Source organism: Equus quagga, chromosome 8, assembly GCF_021613505.1.
Source record: "Equus quagga isolate Etosha38 chromosome 8, UCLA_HA_Equagga_1.0, whole genome shotgun sequence".
NCBI classification, from domain to species: domain Eukaryota; kingdom Metazoa; phylum Chordata; class Mammalia; order Perissodactyla; family Equidae; genus Equus; species Equus quagga.
In genome coordinates, this window is record NC_060274.1 from 111,522,502 (window position 1) to 111,543,465 (window position 20,964).

The 20,964-nt window shown below is 38.2% G+C and overlaps 1 protein-coding gene across 1 annotated transcript in view; it reads right to left on the reverse strand.

Moving 5' to 3' along the window:
* CHCHD3 (coiled-coil-helix-coiled-coil-helix domain containing 3) overlaps positions 1-20,964 on the reverse strand; it is a 269,319-nt gene that overhangs the window by 91,674 nt on the left and 156,681 nt on the right. Inside the window, exon 5 of the mRNA XM_046670687.1 lies at positions 8,080-8,163. Within this exon, the coding sequence (XP_046526643.1) occupies positions 8,080-8,163 (84 nt within the window). The remainder of the gene's footprint in view (positions 1-8,079; positions 8,164-20,964) is intronic.

The window sequence follows — 20,964 nt, forward strand, 5'->3', positions numbered from 1 at the left end:
ATTGGAATGTCCGTTCTACCTAAAGCAATCTACAGATTCCACACCATCCCAATCAGAATCCCAATGACATTCTTTACAGAATTAGAACAAAGAATCCTAAAATTCATATGGGGCAACAAAAGACCCCGAATTTCTAAAGCAATCCTGAGAAAAAAGAACAAAATCAGAGGCATCACAATCCCTGACTTCAAAACATACTACAAAGCTACAGTAATCAAAACAGCATGGTACTGGTACAGAAAGAGGTGCACAGATCAATGGAACAGAATTGAAAGCCCAGAAATAAAACCACACATCTATGGACAGCTTATCTTCGACAAAGGAGCTGAGGGCATACAATGGAGAAAAGAAAGTCTTTCCAACAAATGGTGCTGGGAAAACTGGAAAGCCACAGGTAAAAGAATGAAAATTGACCATTCTTTTTCACCATTCACCAAAATAAACTCAAAATGGATCAAAGACCTAAAGGTGAGACCTGAAACAATAAGGCTTCTAGAAGAAAACGTAGGCAGTACACAGTTTAACATCAGTATTAAAAGGATCTTTTCGGACACCATGCCTTCTCAGAGAAGGGAAACAATAGAAAGAATAAACAAATGGGACTTCATCAGACTAAAGAGCTTCTTCAAGGCAAATGAAAACAGGATTGAAACAAAAAAACAACCCACTAACTGGGAAAAATATTTGCAAGTCATATATCTGATAAAGGCTTAATATCCATAATATATAAAGAACTCTCACAACTCAACAACAAAAAATCAAACAACCCAATCAAAAAATGGGCTGGAGACATGAACAGACATTTCTCCAAAGAAGATATACAGATGGCCAATAGGCACGTGAAAAGATGCTCATCATCGCTCATCATCAGGGAAATGCAAATCAAAACTACACTAAGATATCACCTTACACCCATTAGAATGACAAAAATATCTAAAACTAAAAGTAACAAATGTTGGAGAGGTTGTGGAGAAAAAGGAACCCACATACACTACTGGTGGGAATGCAAACTGGTGCAGCCACTATGGAAAACAGTATGGAGATTCCTCAAAAAATTAAAAATAGAACTACCATATGATCCAGCCATCCCACTACTGGGTATTTATCCAAAGAGCTTGAAGTCAGCAATCCCAAAAGTCCTATGTACCCCAATGTTCACTGCAGCATTATTTACAATAGCCAAGACATGGAAGCAAACTAGGTGCCCATCAACAGACGAATGGATAAAGAAGATGTGGTACATATATACAATGGAATACTACTCAGCTGCAAAACAGAACAAAATCATCCCATTTGCAATAACATGGATGGACCTTGAGGGAATTATGTTAAGTGAAATAAGCCAGCTGGAGAAGGATAATCTGTGTATGACTCCACTCATATGAGGAATTTAAAAATGTGGACTAAGAACAGTTTAGTGGATACCAGGGGAAAGATGGGGTGGGGGGTAGGCACAAAGGGTGAAGTGGTGCACCTACAACACGAATGACAAACATTAACGTACAACTGAAATTTCACAAGATTGTAACCTATCATTAACTCAATAAAAAAAAAAGAAAGCACCTGAGGGGGAAAATATCAAAGAGATTTTTTATCCCATAAATTGATTTTATTAAATTATTGCCCTACCCCCAAAAAGATTGCTTATGTTTTAGTATCTCAGATGTTACGGTCTAACTGTGATTCTATCTTTTATTAATCCCTTGAAAACGCTGACCTAGCTTCACTCAACGAAATATTTTTACAATGACAGACTTCATCTGGTAGTAAAAATGTATAATAATTTCTTCCCATAAGGAGCACACTGGGCTGACAATAATCTGTTCTGTTGTCATTTCTCTTTATTATCATTGTTGGCATTATTTTTCCCTCAAGCTTTGCACAGAGGAATACAGAAACGATGGTACTAATTGACAAAGAAGAAATCAAGCAACCAAAAAAGCCAATTAATCATACAGATAAGCCAACATTTTATGATACAATAGTAGATACGCCACCCACTATATGTAACAGGCTTTTAAAAACTGCTCATTTGATGTAAGCATGACCTTAGAATTTAATTAGCAACTCTCTCCACAGGTGAGGAACTAGGGAAGTACTTTTCTTCTTAATGACAATTTATTTTTCACCATACTCTGTGCATTACTCTCTACTGTCCAGCTTCTACAATTCCCTCTCCTTCTTAATTGTATGGAATTGACTGCAGCGTGTAGGCAAATAGCTGCTGATATCCAGTGGAGCCTGTCAACTGAAAGCAATACAAACTCCACTATCCTGTGGCTCTGAACATTGTAACTGTATCTAAGCTCTCTGATCTCCCTCAGCTCCTCAAGCCACCAGGGCTTTTAGAGCTCTCTTCATGCTGTGCCAAACCCCACCATTCTTACGAACGCCAAGAGCAAAGTGGATTCAGCAGAGCAAATCAATTCAAGTTCATAATTGAGAAGTTATGCAAGACACACTAATCATCAAAGAACTCATGTCTCCAAGATGTCCTGGGGCAAAAGGGATCCTTCATACTGCACAATCCCTGGGAGAATCTAGACTTCACCCTCTAAATACTACGGCCTTGGTCCTTCCTCTCCCTTCCCTCCCATAGGGCATCGACTACTGGAAAACACACATTTTCCAGAAGAACATGCAGCCAATCTAGACTCCAATGAAATAACCATCGAAACAGTTTATTAAAAGTAGCAAAATTTGTTATCTTTCCCATAGCAATGCTATGAACATATGAATGAATGCTTCAAAAACATTTTCTTTTTTTCTTTTCTTTCTTTTCTTTGCTGAGGAAGATTTGCCCTGAGCTAACATCTGTGCCAATCTTCCTCAATTTCTTTTGTAGCATGTGGGCTGCCAGCACAGCATGGCCACTAACAGAGTGGTGTAGGTCTGCACTTGGGAACCAAACCCAGGCCGCCAAAGTACAGCATGCTGAACTTAACCACTAAGCCACTGGGGCTGGCCAAAAAACATCTGCAAACTGCTTGACTGAATATGAATTTCTTATTTCAAGGTAAAAGCAGCACAATTAGATATTAAAATAACTTTTAGGGGTATCATGCTGTAGCTGCTAGGTAATAAGACCTTATTTATTCCCTTTTGGTCAAATTTTCCCAGGAAGTGCCAAATCCTGGAGAGAAAGTTACGCATTTTGAATACTTAACAGTTTAGGTTATGAGGTAGCATTAATCCAATTTTAAGATCAGGACCTTAAAAGTTGTATTTGAAGCCAGGAAGAGCTAACTTATCACCTAAAGAACTAACAAAACCATCAGCAGGATTTACCTACTTAAGTGCAGAATTGACCAACATTAAAGATAGTACTGGGTAACAGCTAAGCTCAGGTGTTGGAGCTGGCTCAAATCCAGGTCACAGTTGGGCTGTGCATTCTTGGGCAAGTTACTTGCAGCATTAGGATCTTCATCTAAACAACAGGGTTGACAGCCTCATAGGGCTGTTTGTAAGAATAAAAAGACATAATCCATGCCAAGTGCCTAGCACAATGTAAGTGCTCAATAAATGTTATTGTGAGCTACTACGATGATGACGATGCTATAAATAACATCAAGATATTCAAACAAACTTGATTTTCTCATGGGACACATTTAAACTATTAAACGACTAGTGAAGAAGATACTAAATGTTTTGTGGATATTTACAAACTGTACACTAACTGCTTAGACATAACTTTACGGTCTAAGCTTAGCAAAGCCAGGACTCATTCACTCAACTCCTACTATGTGAGTTGTGGAAAACACAGAAATAAGAAAATGACCTTTGCCCTCAAGGAGTTTACAAGATAAACACAAATAACTAACCACAATTATCATAAATGTGACATCATAAAGAGAGGTGTATAAAGCACTATGGAGAATTCCCTGAGCGCCTCAGGTAAGGACATTTAAGACCTTTCTCTTTGAAAGCTGCCCTGGGCTTCCTCTCATCAAACCACCAGTCAGGAATTAATACTCCCCACGTCTCTAACATCAACAATCAGGAATCAATACTCGAGTCGCCTTCAGTCAGGCCACACACCTAAACGCGATCCCTCTAACATTCTTAAAATATAAGTATACTTCACATCTATGTTAGTGTTGTTTGATAAAGCTGGCAACATTTACAATGAAGTAAGCACTTGAAAAACTTTTCAAACGACTTTCACCTTCTTTCTCAGTCGAGTTGCTGCTTTGGAATACTGGTTCTAAGAAGGGTGAAACACATTATTCCTCAAGAGTTAGTGAAAGAAGAAAATTATCTCAGACTCCTGGTGAACTAGCTAATATAAATACCCGGGAGGAGAAAGCTCCATTCACACAGAGAATATGTGATTGATAAAGTGTTTATTGAAACAGATCCAACAGGCAAACCAAGCTGTGCTACAGAAACTGAATGTGTTTCACATGCTCAGTAGACTTGGGTTCAGACTCAAAAGAAATTTGCATCAAGTCAATACCAACGAATGGTTCAAGTACTAAGATGATGAGTCATCAAAAAGTGATGATGGACATAATTACTGTGTGTTAATCTAGTTGATGGGCAGATGGTAAGGTGATCTTAGAAATCCTTGGAATGATTCTGTAAAAGACTCGAAGTCCCCTCTCCAGTAATGGTATGCCACCTGATATCTAGTTTATGGTTTCCTCATTTCACTTGGTTAAAATGTAGAAAGATACGTATTTATCTCTACTTTTAAACCACAGGCAAGCTGGATTTCAGGGTAAGTTAAATGATTCTGCAAGTTATCATAATATCATCATTATTTTTTCTTACATTATGCACTCTTGTATTCAGCACTTCCATAGCTTCTAACACGAAGTGTGCAGAATTCCTAAAAAAAATGGTTAGACACTGGACTTTTCACCATCATCACAAGAAAAACTCTTTTTACAATTTTTTGCGTTAAGTCCAGAAAATCCTTCATCATTGTAGACCTAACCGTCTCTCAAATACTCCTAGATGAAATCCAATTGGACAAAATTCAACTTAGGTACTTTAGGAATGGCAGTGATAAACGAAAACAGGATTGTATAGAAATGGGCAGAAGACACCATGAAGTTGAATAATACTAATTTTATGAGTATTGGTATCTTGTACATGATGGAAAGTAAGTAAATATTCTCTAATGGTAACAGTTTATATCTGTTAAGTTCTTTCCAGTTTTCAAGGGGCTTTCAAATGTATCATCTTATCTGGTTCCCCCACTAACTCACAAAGGTGAGCAAAGAACAGAGTATTATTTCCACTTTATAGATGAAGAACCAGAGACTACAACAGATTAGGTGAACTGTCAAATAACCAGATGACAAAGCCATGCCTTCTGACTCCTAGTCCAGCTTTCTTTCTGCCACAGAAAGTGGAGTTACTAAGTCTTAACTAATAGTACAGTGTGATTATTCCACCTCAGGATTCTTCTAAGCTCACTAGTGCTTCTCAGCTTTCACTTAAAATCCTAATATAACACTACTTTCCAGTCTTATCATCAAAAAAGGAAAAAAGTACATATTTTGCCTATGTACGAAGACAGTAATCACAATGATTTGACAGCATCATCCTATATCTACCTGATCTTCTACCACTTGTTCTAACCTGAGGCCAAAAGCAATAGTTAGCTGCAGAGCAGACCAGTTCAATCTGCTTAGAACAAACCCTCTCAGACCCTCACCCCCATCACTGAATTGTCTCCATCAAATTGGTGGATCTACGTGAAATGGGCAAATATTTTTCAGTGCCTTTTCTTGTACCTAACAGTGATCAGTGACAAATTCAAAAGGTACCTAGCATAGTTATACTTGACGGCAAAGAAAACTATCATGAGGTGTGGGAAACCACCCTAAAACTTGCACTCTCATTCACTTTATTCAGCTTACGTTTACTAACTCTGTCAGGTACGGTGCTCTGGAAGGACAGAAGGAAAATATGAGCTACTGTGGACCGAGTGGTTACTCTGTGCTGGACACTATTAGAGGTGCTTGATGAGAATTACCTCATTTAACAAACTAGTGAGGTAAGTAACTATTATATTCTTGTTTCACAGCTGAGGAAACGAAGTTTAAGTAAGATGCTCTGAGATACTGAGCAGGTAAATGCCAGTTCAGGGATCTGAATCCAAGCCAAGTGATGTCAGAGTCTGGGCTCTAAACCAGGGTTCTGCAGACTACAACTCAGGGGTCAAATGCAGCCCGCCACCTGATTTTACATAGTCCTAAGAATGGTTGTACGTTTTTAAACAGTTGGGGCGGGGAGGGGGGTAGAGACAAAAGAAGAGTATTTCATGACGTGAAAATTATATGAAATTCAAACTTCAGTGTCCATAAATTGGAACACAGTCACACTTGTTCATTGACATATTGGCTACGGCTGCTTTCATCTTACAGTGGCAGAGTTGAGTAGCTGCAACAGAAACCATACGTGGCCTGCAAAGCTTACAACATTTACCATCTGGCCCTTTACAGAAAAATTTGCTGACTTCTGCTCTAAGTCATTCCACTTTATGCTTATTTAACATCTCTACTTAGATGTCTTAAGAAATACCCCAAACTTAACATACCCAAAATCAAACTCCTGATTTCCTCTACTATGCACATCCAGATCCATATTTTAATAGTCTTCCCCTATGGAAAATAAATCCTTCTAGTTGTAAAAGCTTGTAAAAGCTATCTTTGAGTTCTTTCTTACTCACATTCAAAACCATCAGCAAACCTGGTTAGCTCTGCCTTTGAAATATCCAACCACATTTCACCCCATCAAATGCTAACACCCTGGCCCAAGCCTTCAGCATGCCTTTTCTGAGTTACTGCCATTACCTCTTACTAAGTCTCTCTTGCTTCAGTTCTTGCTCAAGACAGCAGCCAGAACACTCTCCTGCTCATAACCCCTCTGGCCTTTCTCAACGTGCCAAGCACACACCTGCTTCAGGGCTTTGGTGCTGGTTTGTTTCCCCATGACTGCAGACCACTTTCCAAATGCCATCCTGTTTGACAGGCCCTCCCTCTCCACTCAACCCCAAACCTACACTCCTGAGCCCTGGGACTCCCTTTTCCCTGCTTTATGGTTCACCATATTAGCACAGCCTGCCATACAATATATATACTGGGTTTTAATTGATTTTGAGCTCCATGTTGGCAGAAATTTAGCTCATTTTCTTCCCTAGTATATCTCTGGCACTAGACCAGAGTCTGACATATATTAGGTACTTAGATATCTGGTGAATGAATGAGAAAATGGTCTCTACATTCAAGAAGCCCTCAGTCCAGTGACATAGACAGACGGATAAACACATTTAACCTAAATATTTGTATTGTATGGGGCTTAAAAATGTATTTATTTTACCTAATTCCTTATTAAACATCCAATTCTAAAGAAATCAAACTTTGGGGGTCTCAATCAAAGGTAAGAGAGACTTATCTTTGTAACCTCATGGTCTATGTATGAAATTATTGTAGACAAATCTACTTTATTGAACAGGGACGTTGATTAGGTGCTCAAACTCCCATTCTTAAACCCACTGCCTCCTTTTGTTTCAGCCTTAATTCCCTCCTTGGCAGTTCTGCCAAACTCTAGGTCCATGCTGACTAGAGGTACTGCCTCAACTTCTCCTCCTAGCTCTTCTCCCTAAGTCCTACTGTTCAGCTCCTGACTACCACTCTTGAAAAAGATACTCATTTCTTAGCCACAAACGCAGTGAATCTGAGTTTTCACGAAGACTATATATCCTTTAAAACACTACATTTCTAAGAATTTACTCAGGTTTAGTCAATATTTGGGAGAGTTCAGAGGAGCATTCTACAGTTTGACCTAGAGGCAATGCAGTTTCTAAACATGTAAGGAAAAATATTTGGGGGAGCTTGTAAGTGGTAACATGCATCTATGACCAAATAACACAACCATACCCAAAACTACCAAAGTAGAAATGACACTCCCTGCAAGAATGATCTACCAGCCTGGCTTCTTCACTTCCTGGCTACTTTTTAACTAGAAAAAGCAGTTATGGTTCTAATTTATTGATTTTTAAATAAATACATGGGAAAGCTGCAGATGTGGTAACAGAAGAGAGTCAATGACAAGAAACAGTCATACCCTCTCCTCCAGTCTAGCCAGCTGCTCTTTGTAGAATGCATCCTGCTTCTTTATCACTCGATCTTTCTCTTCCAGCTGCTTAGCCTAAAAAAAGAAATGAAGAATATACGATATCAAGAAAAAGCAGCAACAGCAAAGCAAAAGTCAAGTATAAATTGCATTAGAAATAAGTACACAAGGCTGAAGATTTTTGCAATCTATTAGGTCTCTGCCATAGAAAAACATTAATAAGATGATGATTGCTGTATTTAAATGTAAAGAATGAGTCCACATTGTTTCTGTTTTTATTTTTTACTGTAACAGCTGTGTCCTACTTTGTCCAAATGTATTTGGAAATGTCAGAATACAGCACAGACAGTTTTATTTAACTTCTCTTTCAAAGAGTAATTTCAAGGATTAATATTTTACATAACAAAACTTTGATTTTATTCTGGGCCTAAGACGCATGGTTACTAGCCTTCTTTCTTGAACAACAACAACAAAAAAGCTTATATAACTTTTTGTACATAAACCTTATATTTGAGAACCCTTAAATTACCCAGTGAAACCTGCATATAAATATGCGTATTGGTCTATTTCTTTTTGTATAAAGTAGTTGTCTTTGGAGGGGCAAAAACTACTATAATTGTTTGTTTGAATAATTAAAAATAATTAATAATAAAAATAAGTAATTTAAAAACCCTTAGGTATCCCACTTCTAATTTACAAGATCTTTTTTTACAAAATTAAAAAATAAGTTATAAAGTATTTTTGATTCTTGAAAAAGATTATGACAAAGATAGTTACTTATGGATATTTTTCAAGATTAGTTAAAAAAAAAAAGCATTTCTCAAGGCAAATATGCATCATTTCTATCTTGATTCTTATTTAAGTGACCCTTATCTCTGATGGAACAGAGCTCCTGATATCACCCCAAGTTAGAAAAGTTTTGTAACATATTTTTGTTGAGTGAATGCTGAATACACGCCTGACTAGGAATTTTAAGAGATAAAGCAAGTACGTATTTCGGCATTCTCACCCTTCTGCCATGTACCGTGTTTTTTGCAAGGACATCAAGTGTCGCCTGACTCGTCCTGTGTCAGGGTGACTGTCCACTACGCGCTGAGTTTAGGTAAACCCATCTGCACATTCGTAGGTGGCTGTTTTGCTACTTACCTTGACTTCAATCTCCTGCAGCATGTTAGAAACAAACAAACAGTGATTTAACGATCTAAGTACTGCTTTTTTCTAATGTCACAGAGCAATCTGATGCATAGTATCTATCTAAAACGCAAACTAAAGAAGGCAACATAAGAGGACTTGCTTAACACGGGACACTTAAATGTCATTGTGCTGTTACAGTTTGAATAGAAAATTTCAATGAAAAGTTCATGCTGCTTGAAAGCATATGGATAAATAAAAACAAATACAATATTAAGATTAGATAAATGCATTCATATGCAAGAACATAATATATGACTCCTTGGTACAACACAGTAAAAAACCTCACTAGTCTGTCAGGTATATAAAAGAAAAAGTAAATGGAGAAAGAATTTTTAACATAGCTACGTGTGAAGAAAATATCCATGACTATATGATTTAAAGAGAAAAGATCTCTCTAAATTCAACACACAAACCCAAAATATAAATAAAGGAAATGGTGTTATGAGACCCTCCATAAAATAAAAAATCATTAAATCAAATGAACAAGCAAAAGACAAAAAGAAATTCCAACATGTAACTGTGAGAATATGTTATTAACATACAGAGCACTTCAAAAATAAGCCCTCCAGGGCAGGCCCCATGGCCTAGTGGTTAAGTTCGGCGTACCTTGCTTAGGCGGCCCAGGCTTAGCGGGTTTGAATTCTGGGTGTGGACCTACACCACTCATCAGCCATGCTGTGGTGGCATCCCACATACAAAATACAAGAAGAATGGCACAGATGATAGCTCAGGACTAATCTTCCTCAGCAAACAAAAAACAAAAAGAAAAAAGCCCTCTACCTCACCCACCTACCTCAAAAAAGCCAAAAGAAAAATACACAAATGACATAAACTGGCAATTCACACACAAAAAAATAAATAAAAACACATGAAAAAAACCCAACACCACAAGACGTCAAACATGAAAACGGAAATAATGAAGTTCCATTATTCACCTATCAAATTGACAAAAATATAAAATAATAATAATATTGGTAAGTATACAGGAAAACAGGCTTTTCTATACACTTCTGGTCAGAATGTAAATTGGTATAGCCGTTTTTAAACCAATTTGACAAAATGCATTAAGTCTTAAAAATGTACATATGCACTGAGGTCTAAACACTCTACTTTTGGGTAATTTTCTTTTCTAGGTACTTTTCTTAAGTAACTATATCAACATGCAAAGATGTCCATGATAGGGTTGTTTAGAATCGCAAAGAAACAAAAACAAAAACCAATCTACTGATTAAATAGAAAATATACTAAGTTAAAAAAGCAGACTACAACCAGGAAGGACACTCTGATCTCTTTTTTTGTGGAGAAGAAAAGAAAAAGACCAGGAGGATATTCAACAAAATGTCAACAGAGGTTCCAGCAGTGCAGTAGGTTTATGGGTGGTTTCTAATTATTTTTGTTTCATTGTGTTGTCCAAACTAAAAATAAATATATTTTGTAGTTAAGGGACAAAAGAGTGAATTTTTTGAGGTGAGGGAACTATTCTGCTTCTTGATTTTGGTGCTGGTTACACAATTGCATGTATTTGTCAAAACTCAGAACTATATATCACTAAGAATAAATTTAAATGTTTTAAAGTGAATACAAATTAAGTATACTAAAATTTATGAAAATAACTACACGTAAATAGATGGATGTATGTGTGTATGTATCTTCACTATTGTTAATCTGCTTATCATTTGGCTGATTTTACTTCTAGGCATATAATCCAAGGAAATACTATGAAAAGCACATAAGGATTCATATCTAAGAAAATGAAGCCAGCATTATTTAAAGCAACAAGAAAATGGGAACAAACAGAGGTTTGTGTAAATAAGATATAGTTCAACAATAGAATATTGATTATAAAGATTTTAATCCAGCCATAATGATCAAACATTAAGAGCCATTAAAAAAATAATGTTTTGGGGGCGAGCCCTGTGGCATAGTGCTTAAGTCTAGCGTGCTCTGCTTCGGCAGCGTGGGTTTGCAGGTTTGGATCCTGGGTATGGACCTACACCACCCATCAGCCATGCTGTGGCTGCAAGCCACATATAAAATAGCAGAAGATCAGCATGGCTGTTAGCTCAGGGCTTACCTTCCTCAAACTAAAAAGAAAGAGGAAGATTGGCAGCAGATGTTAGCTCAGGGCAAATCTTCCTCAGCAAAAAATAATGTTTTAATAGAATAATTAATTTTTTAAAAACTCAAAATATTAAATGAGAGGAAGAAGTCATAAAATAACATGTACAGTAAGTTGCTAATTTTGGTTAACAAGGGAGGGACAAGGAAGGTTGAGTGCCTGGTTATATAGATGGGGGGTTATATAGACGGAAAGTGTACAGTATGCTGAGATGTTAACAGTGGACATGATGTGCATAGTGGGATATTTTTCTTATTTGGAATGTTTTCTATTTTCCAAATTTTCTATAACGAAGAGTTATTAGTTCTGTAATCAGAAAAATATTTTTTAAACATTACTGTCACATACATACACCCCTGACTACGAGATGGAAACATAATATGGTACAGAAGCTAAGAGTGAATTATTAAATAATTACACTAAAAACAAAAAATTTTTGTTTTAACAATATGAACAGTTATTTATAGCATGGAAATTATTTTACCTACTAAATCCGTAATGTATTAGGTCTTGATTCCCTCTCCCATTCAATGTATGACATTACCTGCCTTCATTTTTAAAACACTTGCACTAAATAATGTTCCTTTTGTTCCTATGGTTGCGCAGTTGAGATGTCAACAAATGCAAAGAAAATGCAATGGATATTCTATTATAACTATTTAGAAAACACTACAATAATTCAACACTATAATAATTCAATATACCAACCAACAAATTTAATTTGAAGGGCTGATTACAACCTAAATAAAGGATATACAGAAATATCCTTATTCACTTTTCTAAGATGTAATGCTTGAAAATTTGTAAAGCAACAAGCCAAAAGCTCAGACAAGCACGCTAATGAGGCACCACCTCCAAAGACGGGAAAACACCAAACTACAGGCTAACATCACAAACCTCCCCCTAGACGGCCAACAGGATCGATAGCCTGAGGTCCACTGGGGAGAATAACAAAGCAAGAACACGGCCACAACGTCCTCATGGCACATTGCTTTGAAACAGTTAATGTGATGCTGGGAGGGAAAGTCACACAATACGAATCCTGAAACTTAAGCCCAGAATCCACTCACTAAGCTAACAGGCACCGAAGATGGAGAGTCACACTCAACTTAAGAAAAAGCAGTAAACCAAGTGCAAGTAAATAAAACTTCTATGTATAACTCCCTAACAGATACACAATCATTGTAAATGAACAAATAAAAACAAAGAGGATTATAGCATTATTTACTGTGCTGTATAGTTGAATCACTTCTTACCAAAAAAAAGAATATAAAAAGTTTTCCCCCATCTCCTGTTTGCTATTCCTCCCACTATAAGAAATAGGCACTGATTAGGTTTCAGATCCTGTGAGATCTGGAATAACATGATTGGGCTTTGAAAACATGACAGAAAGCGCTTAAGTGGATCATTATGGAAAACTAGAGCGTCCCATACACATGAGAAACAAAGAAAATAAGGAAATCAAGTTTTCTTTAAGAAAACCAACACAAATATTTTGATGTTTACTCAGCATTGGTAGCTACAGTCAAAATGAAGTATACAAATGTTTACTTTCTTAAAGACTTGCCTCTTCTCAGAAAATACTTGAAGGTGCTCACAACAAAGGTAGAACACGGTTAACAGAAGAAGAAACTGAGATTCGGGATATGACATATGGTGCTGATAGGAACTTTACCTTCCCACGTAGGTTCCTAGGTAAATCTTCATAGCAAAAACTTTTTGGCATAGTAGCTCAACCCTCTTAGGCCTGGTTTCTCCTGGGGACTGAGGTAGTGCTACACCAGTGCACTGAGGTACTACACCAGTGCACAGGGTGTAGGCACTGGGAAACCAGTGACATCACAATCACTTAGCTCAAAAGTAGTACTGTTACATCATACATCAAGTACAAGGCACAGTTAGGGAAGATTCTGTGCTATGGGAAAGCTTGCGCATTTTAAATGACAAAGTTCCTTGAAATGCCAGTGTTCAATTTTAATAGCACAAGGTAGAAAACAAAGCAGGTACCTGCTCAATTTTCCATGGGATGATATTATAAAGCTGGAGATTACTAGGATTGAGAAAAGGCAACAACTGTAAATCAATCTAAATAGGAAATGTAGTTACAGGTATTTCCTATCAGTCTAAATCCTGTAACAAATCTGAAATACACCTATATAATGGCCTGGGAAAGATTTAGTCTTTCACAATGATATGGATAATCTGTGGTAGGCAAAATTAATTTCTATCTATCTTACAACTCACAAAGGCAAATAAGAGCAGGGAAAAGAGCTTTATTCCTTTTCAGAACTACATAAGAGGCACAAAATATAGGAACCTAATAAAACTACATGCTAACATAAAACAGAGAGAACTGAAATATCCAAGGGGGCTGAACCATAAACTTGTAAGGTAATATTACATTTAGAAGCTGTAAAACTTGATCACTGTGAATACCAATTAGCTGTAACAAAATAATTAAAGTAGCCATGTATTCAATTAGCTGAATACTAGACTTTCATTTTAAATGAGAAATTACATAGGGTTCACTGAGCCTTTAAGAAGTGGCATTAATAAACCAAGAATTATACTCAAAGCACTGTTTTCCAAACCACACCAGAAGGTGACCTTCAAAAGGGTAATTCATCTAGGTGAACTTAAATGATGCCCAATCTATTATCAACATTAGCCTACTTTTCAATGACTACTTAGAGGCATAAGCATAAGCAAACCCCAGCTTGCAATGTTAAACTATACTTATGTCCACTAACACAGTAAGGCCTGACAAAAGGTGAAGACAGACCAAGAGATGAAAGACAAAGGTCATTCTTCGAATAGACTTCTTAATCCTAAGTCTGGAACTCACACCCAGGCCCCAGGATTTGATCAAGTCCATTTCTTTCTGTCTGTTTTGTCTTTCCAAGAAGAGTTTCAAGACCCTTGGTCTATATTTTAGCTTTTTCATGCTGATAACATACTGGAAACAGCCTACTGAAAATGTCCTCTGCCACTTCGGGGCATATCTGCTTATTTTCTTGAAACAAGAAAAAAGAGGCAGATTAGTGGCTTTTGAAATTGAAAAGTAAAGCCAACAATGAATGAAGAGAGGAGGTTATTAGGTACATAAATTTAGAACAGAAAGCAACCTAATGGTGCTTTGCTTAAAATTCTTCCAGAACTTCTCTCCTAACATTTGTGCAGAACATGGTATTCGACAAAAGAAGAAAAATTAAGTACTAGATGAAATAAGAAACAATTGTATGAGTTTTCTTCTATTGCTAGAGGGGAAAAAAACCCTTTTTAAATGATACATTTACTTCTCCAGTCTTCTAGTTTAATTCAGAACTTATCGCTATGACCTACTAGGAAATCCACTTGGTGGGGGTCAGGAGACCCAGATGCCCACTCTAGCTCTGCGGAATCACCTGTGACCATGCACTGACCCACCCCAGCCCCCATCCATGCTCCAAAACCCGTCGAACGTTACTTCCTCCTTGTTGCTTTAACCAAGTCATAGCCCTGTTGCCTCCCACTTTTGCAAATAATAAAACTTTTCAACAAGTCTCTTACGGCACCTGTTTTTTACTTTGTCTTGTATTATAGATTGTTTACTTACCCACTGCCCCACTCCTCAACTGTAAACTCACTGAGACAGGAGAAGACATTTACTCCTCTCTGTCTTTATCTTTGGTTTGATCTAGGTCTGCATCGTCCACAAAGGAAACACTCAGGACATGGTAGGTGAAATGAAACCAAGTGCATTGAGAGGGAAAGTTTGTAGAAGTAAGTAGACCCAGCTTCTGGGAAGCAAATCTGTCACAGCATCAGTGATTTACCCCAAAATACTACAGCACACACAGTGCGATGTTATGCATCCATGTTACTTAGGTTAAGCTCTGAACTAGGTGCTGCCAGCACGTTACTCAAGAACACACAATCCAGAGTGATCAACAAGTATTCTTATCGGAAGCTCAAAACTGGAAGCTCAAAAGGCAGAGGTGGTTCTACAAGGGCTTCACTCATGTCTTGATCAACAATGATGTTTTGTTAGCACCATGACTGCTGGAAATGAGATTTTATTTGTGAAAATGGTTCATTAACTAGCATGATAAATATTAGATACAGGTTCTTATTAGTAAAATGAAAACTATCAGAAAGCTATAAGAGTTAGCTAACATTTTATAAAGATATCCCTACATCTGCTCTGTGAACAGGTGATGAGAAAATGAGAGGTAATGAGATGGAGGCTTATAGCTTTAATTTTAGGAATGGTGCCTCAGGCTTGATCCCTAAACAGTCCTGTATCCAGCCATTGGTTTGAGACAAGGATTCTACCTTCGGCACTAGTGACATTTGGGCCACATAATTCTTTTCTGTGGAAAGCTGTCTGTGCACTGTAGAAAGTTTAGCAGCATATTTGGCCTCTCTGATGCCAGTAGTGCCACCCCCACCCTGAGTTGTGACAACCAAAATGTTTCCAGACATTGCCAAGTTTCCCCTGGGAAGCAAAACTGCCCCCAGTTGAGAATCATTGGTTTAAGAGGATTGTTGGTTGCCTGAGACCAACTATAAGCAGCCTCGTCTGCCTCAGGTGAACCTTTCCTAAGAAAGCACTTAAAAGAAAAGAGAACTGGGACTTCTTTAAGTTTTACAGAAAAGGTTGTATGAATCATTTCGTACCTGCTTGCTAATTAACTTTTGTTCAATAAATGTCTGTATGTATTGGAGAACTGGGCTGGAGACATGCTTGGATTATAAGCTGGTAGTAGGGTTGCACTGCAAAAGTATAAGGTATAAAAGCAACAAGAGTGGCTCCCACACATGTAAAGCAAGGAATCATATCCCAGGGACAGAGGAAACTGGAAACTTTAATTCATTATTTTTGAACTAGGTAGGAAAAGCATAAAACAGGTACATAAGTTCTATCTTTTCTATGGCTCCCTGTAAAAACAAGATCAAGGCCCACAAAACACATAAGATTTTGAATCCACCTAACTGATGTTCAGTTCAGGCAGAACTGATATTAAGTTGACATGAAGTGGTACTGGTTGTGTAACATTTGTTCTGCTTGGGCAGTGACGATGCCAGACCTGTTGTTAAATATTTTACATATTGTTCTTGAGAACAAGCATATTATGATTCCATTATAATTTACAAGTTTCATGCTACACAGTAACATGATATTTCAACATGAAATTTCAACATGAAAAGTGCTGAAATGTATCACCTCTTCAGCTCAATGTCATATATTCGGGGCTCCTCTCCCAACATCCATTTAAAAAAACAGAACGTCCATCGCCATACCCAGCACATGAGAAACGTTAAATGAATGCTGACTCGAAAGTGAAGCCAACTGTTAGGGTTTCAGAGTTCTCCAATGAGCAGCTTTGTCTTCTCTAACTACAGATGCTTCAGCTACCACATGTTTATGGAAGACACAAGTGAATGCAAACAGGTGTCAAGTCTAAAAGGAAAGACCACGTTGAATCAAATTCAGCAAGTGAATAAAAGACAAAGTTCCAGAAGACCACGTTCTGTAAAATAAGTAAGGACTCTATGTCACAGAATCATTAGTAAGCTTAGAAACTTTAAGAACAAGAATTCTACAGTCACGTATCGCTTGACGATGAGGGATGCATTCTGAGAAATGCATTGTTAGATGATTTCGTAGCTGTGTGAACATCACAGAGTGCACTTACACAAATCTAGATGGTTTAGCCTACTATATACCAAGGCTCTATGGTGCTAATCTCATGGGAGGGACTACCATCGTATATGTGGTCCGTCACTGGCAGAAATGTTGTTAGTAGTGCATGACTGTAATTAAAAGAGGAAAAAGCAGTAAAAAGGGCCACATTCAGTAAAACTACTATCTGATTACATGGACTTAGAGCAGGAAGGTGCTTTTATCATCAAATTTAGCTGCAGAATAGATTAGTGTTATAAACCATTGAATGTTACCATTACATGTAAAAGCAGAGTGGTCTCAACTCTGGACCACAACTTACATGGTACAGAGTGGAAAGGAGCACTAAGCATTTGGAATTATGTAACTTAAGGAGCGATTATACTAAAATATCTCCATCTTCTTATTCCATATTGTGGGGAATAATATTTCCATTTCTAGGCACTTACATACAATCTTGTTTTACCACAAAGATAAAAAATCTCAGAAGCACTCTAAAATAGAGATGCTAGTTAAACTGCACTGTCTGTGCCAACGTATTTGGTGTCAACGATCTGACAAATAAATTGGACAACAACATGGAGACAATTACTGCACAACTTCTGAATTCCTTCTCTTTGTATTAACTTGTATTTGTTCAATTTAAATTTAGATTTAATGTTCACACTATTGGGACCAATTGGCCTGAGTCAATCTCTTCTCTTGCAATCTATTTCACATTCAGAGCTGGAAAAAACAGCCCAAGATCATCCAGCTCATTTTATAAGAAGTGAGGCTCCAAGTTCCTTGTTGACTAAGGGAATTCTTTAAGGTCAGGAAGAGAGCTGGTTCTGGGAATCCTGCCTCTTGACAGCAGTGCACTTCTCATCACTCTCTGACCTTATTTCTTTTCATATTGGCTTAACTTTAAGGGAAAGATAAGGTAAAAATGATTAATCAACCATTTGTAGTTATTTTCAACACTACTCAACATCAAGAGATTTTTTTTTTTAAGCTTTTTCTTTTTTTTTTTTAGATTCTTTTTAGATTTTTTTTATTTTTTCCTTTTTCTCCCCAAAGCCCCCTGGTACATAGTTGTGTATTCTTCGTTGTGGGTTCTTCTAGTTGTGGCATGTGGGATGCTGCCTCAGCGTGGTCTGATGAGCAGTGCCATGTCCGCGCCCAGGATTCGAACTAACGAAACACTGGGCCGCCTGCAGCGGAGCGCGCGAACTTAACCACTCGGCCACGGGGCCAGCCCCAACATCAAGAGATTTTTAAAGATTCCCTGCAACAGTTAACACAGAATATTCTAAAAATGTCTTCACAACCACCTATGCACCGTGTCAGTTCAGGTCCTCTGGGATACAGATGCTGAGATAGAATCAGAAGTACAAGAGATTTACTAGGGGGAAGGATAAAGAAGAGAAGGGACCAGGAGAGGACAGAGAACCCCCAACTATGCCGTAGGTCTGACACCTGTGATGGGAGACAAGGAGGAAGACAGCAGCGCAGCTCTGAAAAGACCATGGCCAAGCTGATGGGGAGCCCTAGAGCAAAGGTTGCTCATAAGAGGAATCCTGTGTTAAGTACAATGGCCCAATTCTAGTACCCCTGCCTTGTACTGCCAGCCTGGAGAGGGCATGGCCTGGAAGCAAACACTGCAGTGGATCCCAAAGCTGCAGCTTTCAGCTAGCTGCATCCTTCACAGCAGATTCTCTCTTAAGGAGAGAGCTGAAGGGCACACCCCCATAGATGGCACATAATCTGATTTGCTAATAACACAAAACAAATGACAATGATAACAAACTTTGAACAGGTCTTAAACTTCAACTTCCAGTTCAAACAGAAAGCAAACCAACAAACCAAGAACGAGATCATATCTGTTTGTATATATCAATTCCCTTTAGAATTGTTTCACTTATGTAGGCCGAGCTGAGTAAATCCAGTTGGACCAATGGAATACAACTTGATCCAGAAGTACTGCATAGTTGAAAAAGCAGCAAGACAGGCATCAGACAACTAAAATTTTAGTTCCAGGTTGGCTACTAACTCATGATCTTAGGCAAGTTACTTAATATTCTCGGGTAAGTCATCTTCTTTGTAAATTTAAGGGGATGGACTAAGAAATACCTAAGATCCCTCTAACATTCACATTTTATGTATTACATTTCCCACAACATTTCTTCTGTTATTCATTTTGAATCTGCTATATAGCTAGGCCAGAGGAAATTCAACAAACGCGTATGTTTTGCTGCCAAATTGCTAGGATGCTACAAGCACATCCTAACAACATTTGGAAAGAACCTTGTGTACATGACACCCGGTTGCTGGGGCAGACACTGTGTGGCAGCAGCGAGCTCCCTCTCTGCCTGACTTGGCACTGGTGGTGGGTTTGCAGCTGCTGGAGAAGTGACAGGGCCTGGGCTTACTCTCTCTCTTGCTTAGCAATAGTCACAGCGCTGCTTCCTGAACCTAACACCACCTGGGAGATTCAAATAGGTAAGGCTGAAGGTGAAATGGGCCACTTTCTAAAACAAGTTCAGCTCATTGCTGCTAACCAAATCACACTAGCTCTCATTTCCTGCCTAAAATTGGCTAAGGCCAGAAAACAACAGCATTCCCATCTCACTCATGGTACTTAAAACAGGACAGTACAATGGACTTATATGCACATTTAGTTTATGCAAATTCAGCTCCTCAGGTTGAAGGAGGAGAGAGAAAAATGTTAAGTTGTGTGCAGGATTCCACCTGCTCCACGAGGGAGCCTGGGACAGCTCTGCTCTCAGCCCATCTCCTTTCCCGCATGCCCTCTTGGAGGGAACATCTCTTCCCAGTGAATGGAATTCTAGTGGTTCAAGATATATAGTTTTCATTCACAAATCCTTAATCGAAAGCCAACATTTCATCTAGTGCTCAACTAAAGAAATCTCCTGACCCAATAACGGAAGCAAAACTAGTAGTGCTGGACTCTTAGGAAGAAACCTGAACAAAAGACACCTGCCTCACATACTGATTTGATTTTTTCCAGCTTTACTGAGGTATAATTGACAAATAAATCTCACATGCTGATTTTAAAACTAAATCCTTAAGTAAGCTGCGACAACTGCATTCCAAGAAAAACTAAATTTAGAAAAGTATTAGGATAAAAATTATTTTTTAAAAAATCCTCAGCAATGGCCACAGGTGACTAAAGTATGAAGGAGTTCCTGGCCCCTCACGGCATCCTGTTTTTCCCCAAGCCTGATAGTGAGGGGATTTTTAAAAATCTTTAGCCTCTGTACAAAGCCTCAGCTTACCTGACCAAGGAAGAGAAGTTAAGAGATGACATCGTGGGAATAACTAATGATAAACCTAAGCCTGGACAAAGAAGAAGGGAAACGTCTTAAAAAGGAGGAACGGAAGGAAGAGAATGCATCCAAACCATGAATTATCTGGACGGAAAGCTACAGAGTTAACAAGATAGGATAATAAGCCACTTCGGTTACTAGATCAAGGTTGTTGAAGGAGGATGAGAAGACGCCATTATCCGCCCATCAGAGAAGCCAGGCCAAATGAGACCGCCTCCTGACTCATTCCTTGGGCCTGGCTAGTTTAGACTCAACCATGTACCCTATGTGTACACGGTGTTGGAGGACCATAAGGAAGCAGAGAACTCTGGAATCTCAGATTCTAGAATCCCTCAGCATGCTGGGGAGTGCCTTAAGACCTAAAACTACATAATCCACATTAGAAAGCCTTGCTACACAGCAATGCGAAGTAAGAAGTACAGTTTTACACCCACCTTTTTTATTTTTACTTCTTTTACAGTTAAGGAAACAGTTGCAGACGGAGACTTTCCTAAAATCTCCAGCTGAAAGAGCTGTCTCGTGAATACAGAATTTCTGACTTTTCCCACTAGAGCTCACCAGGGAGATCC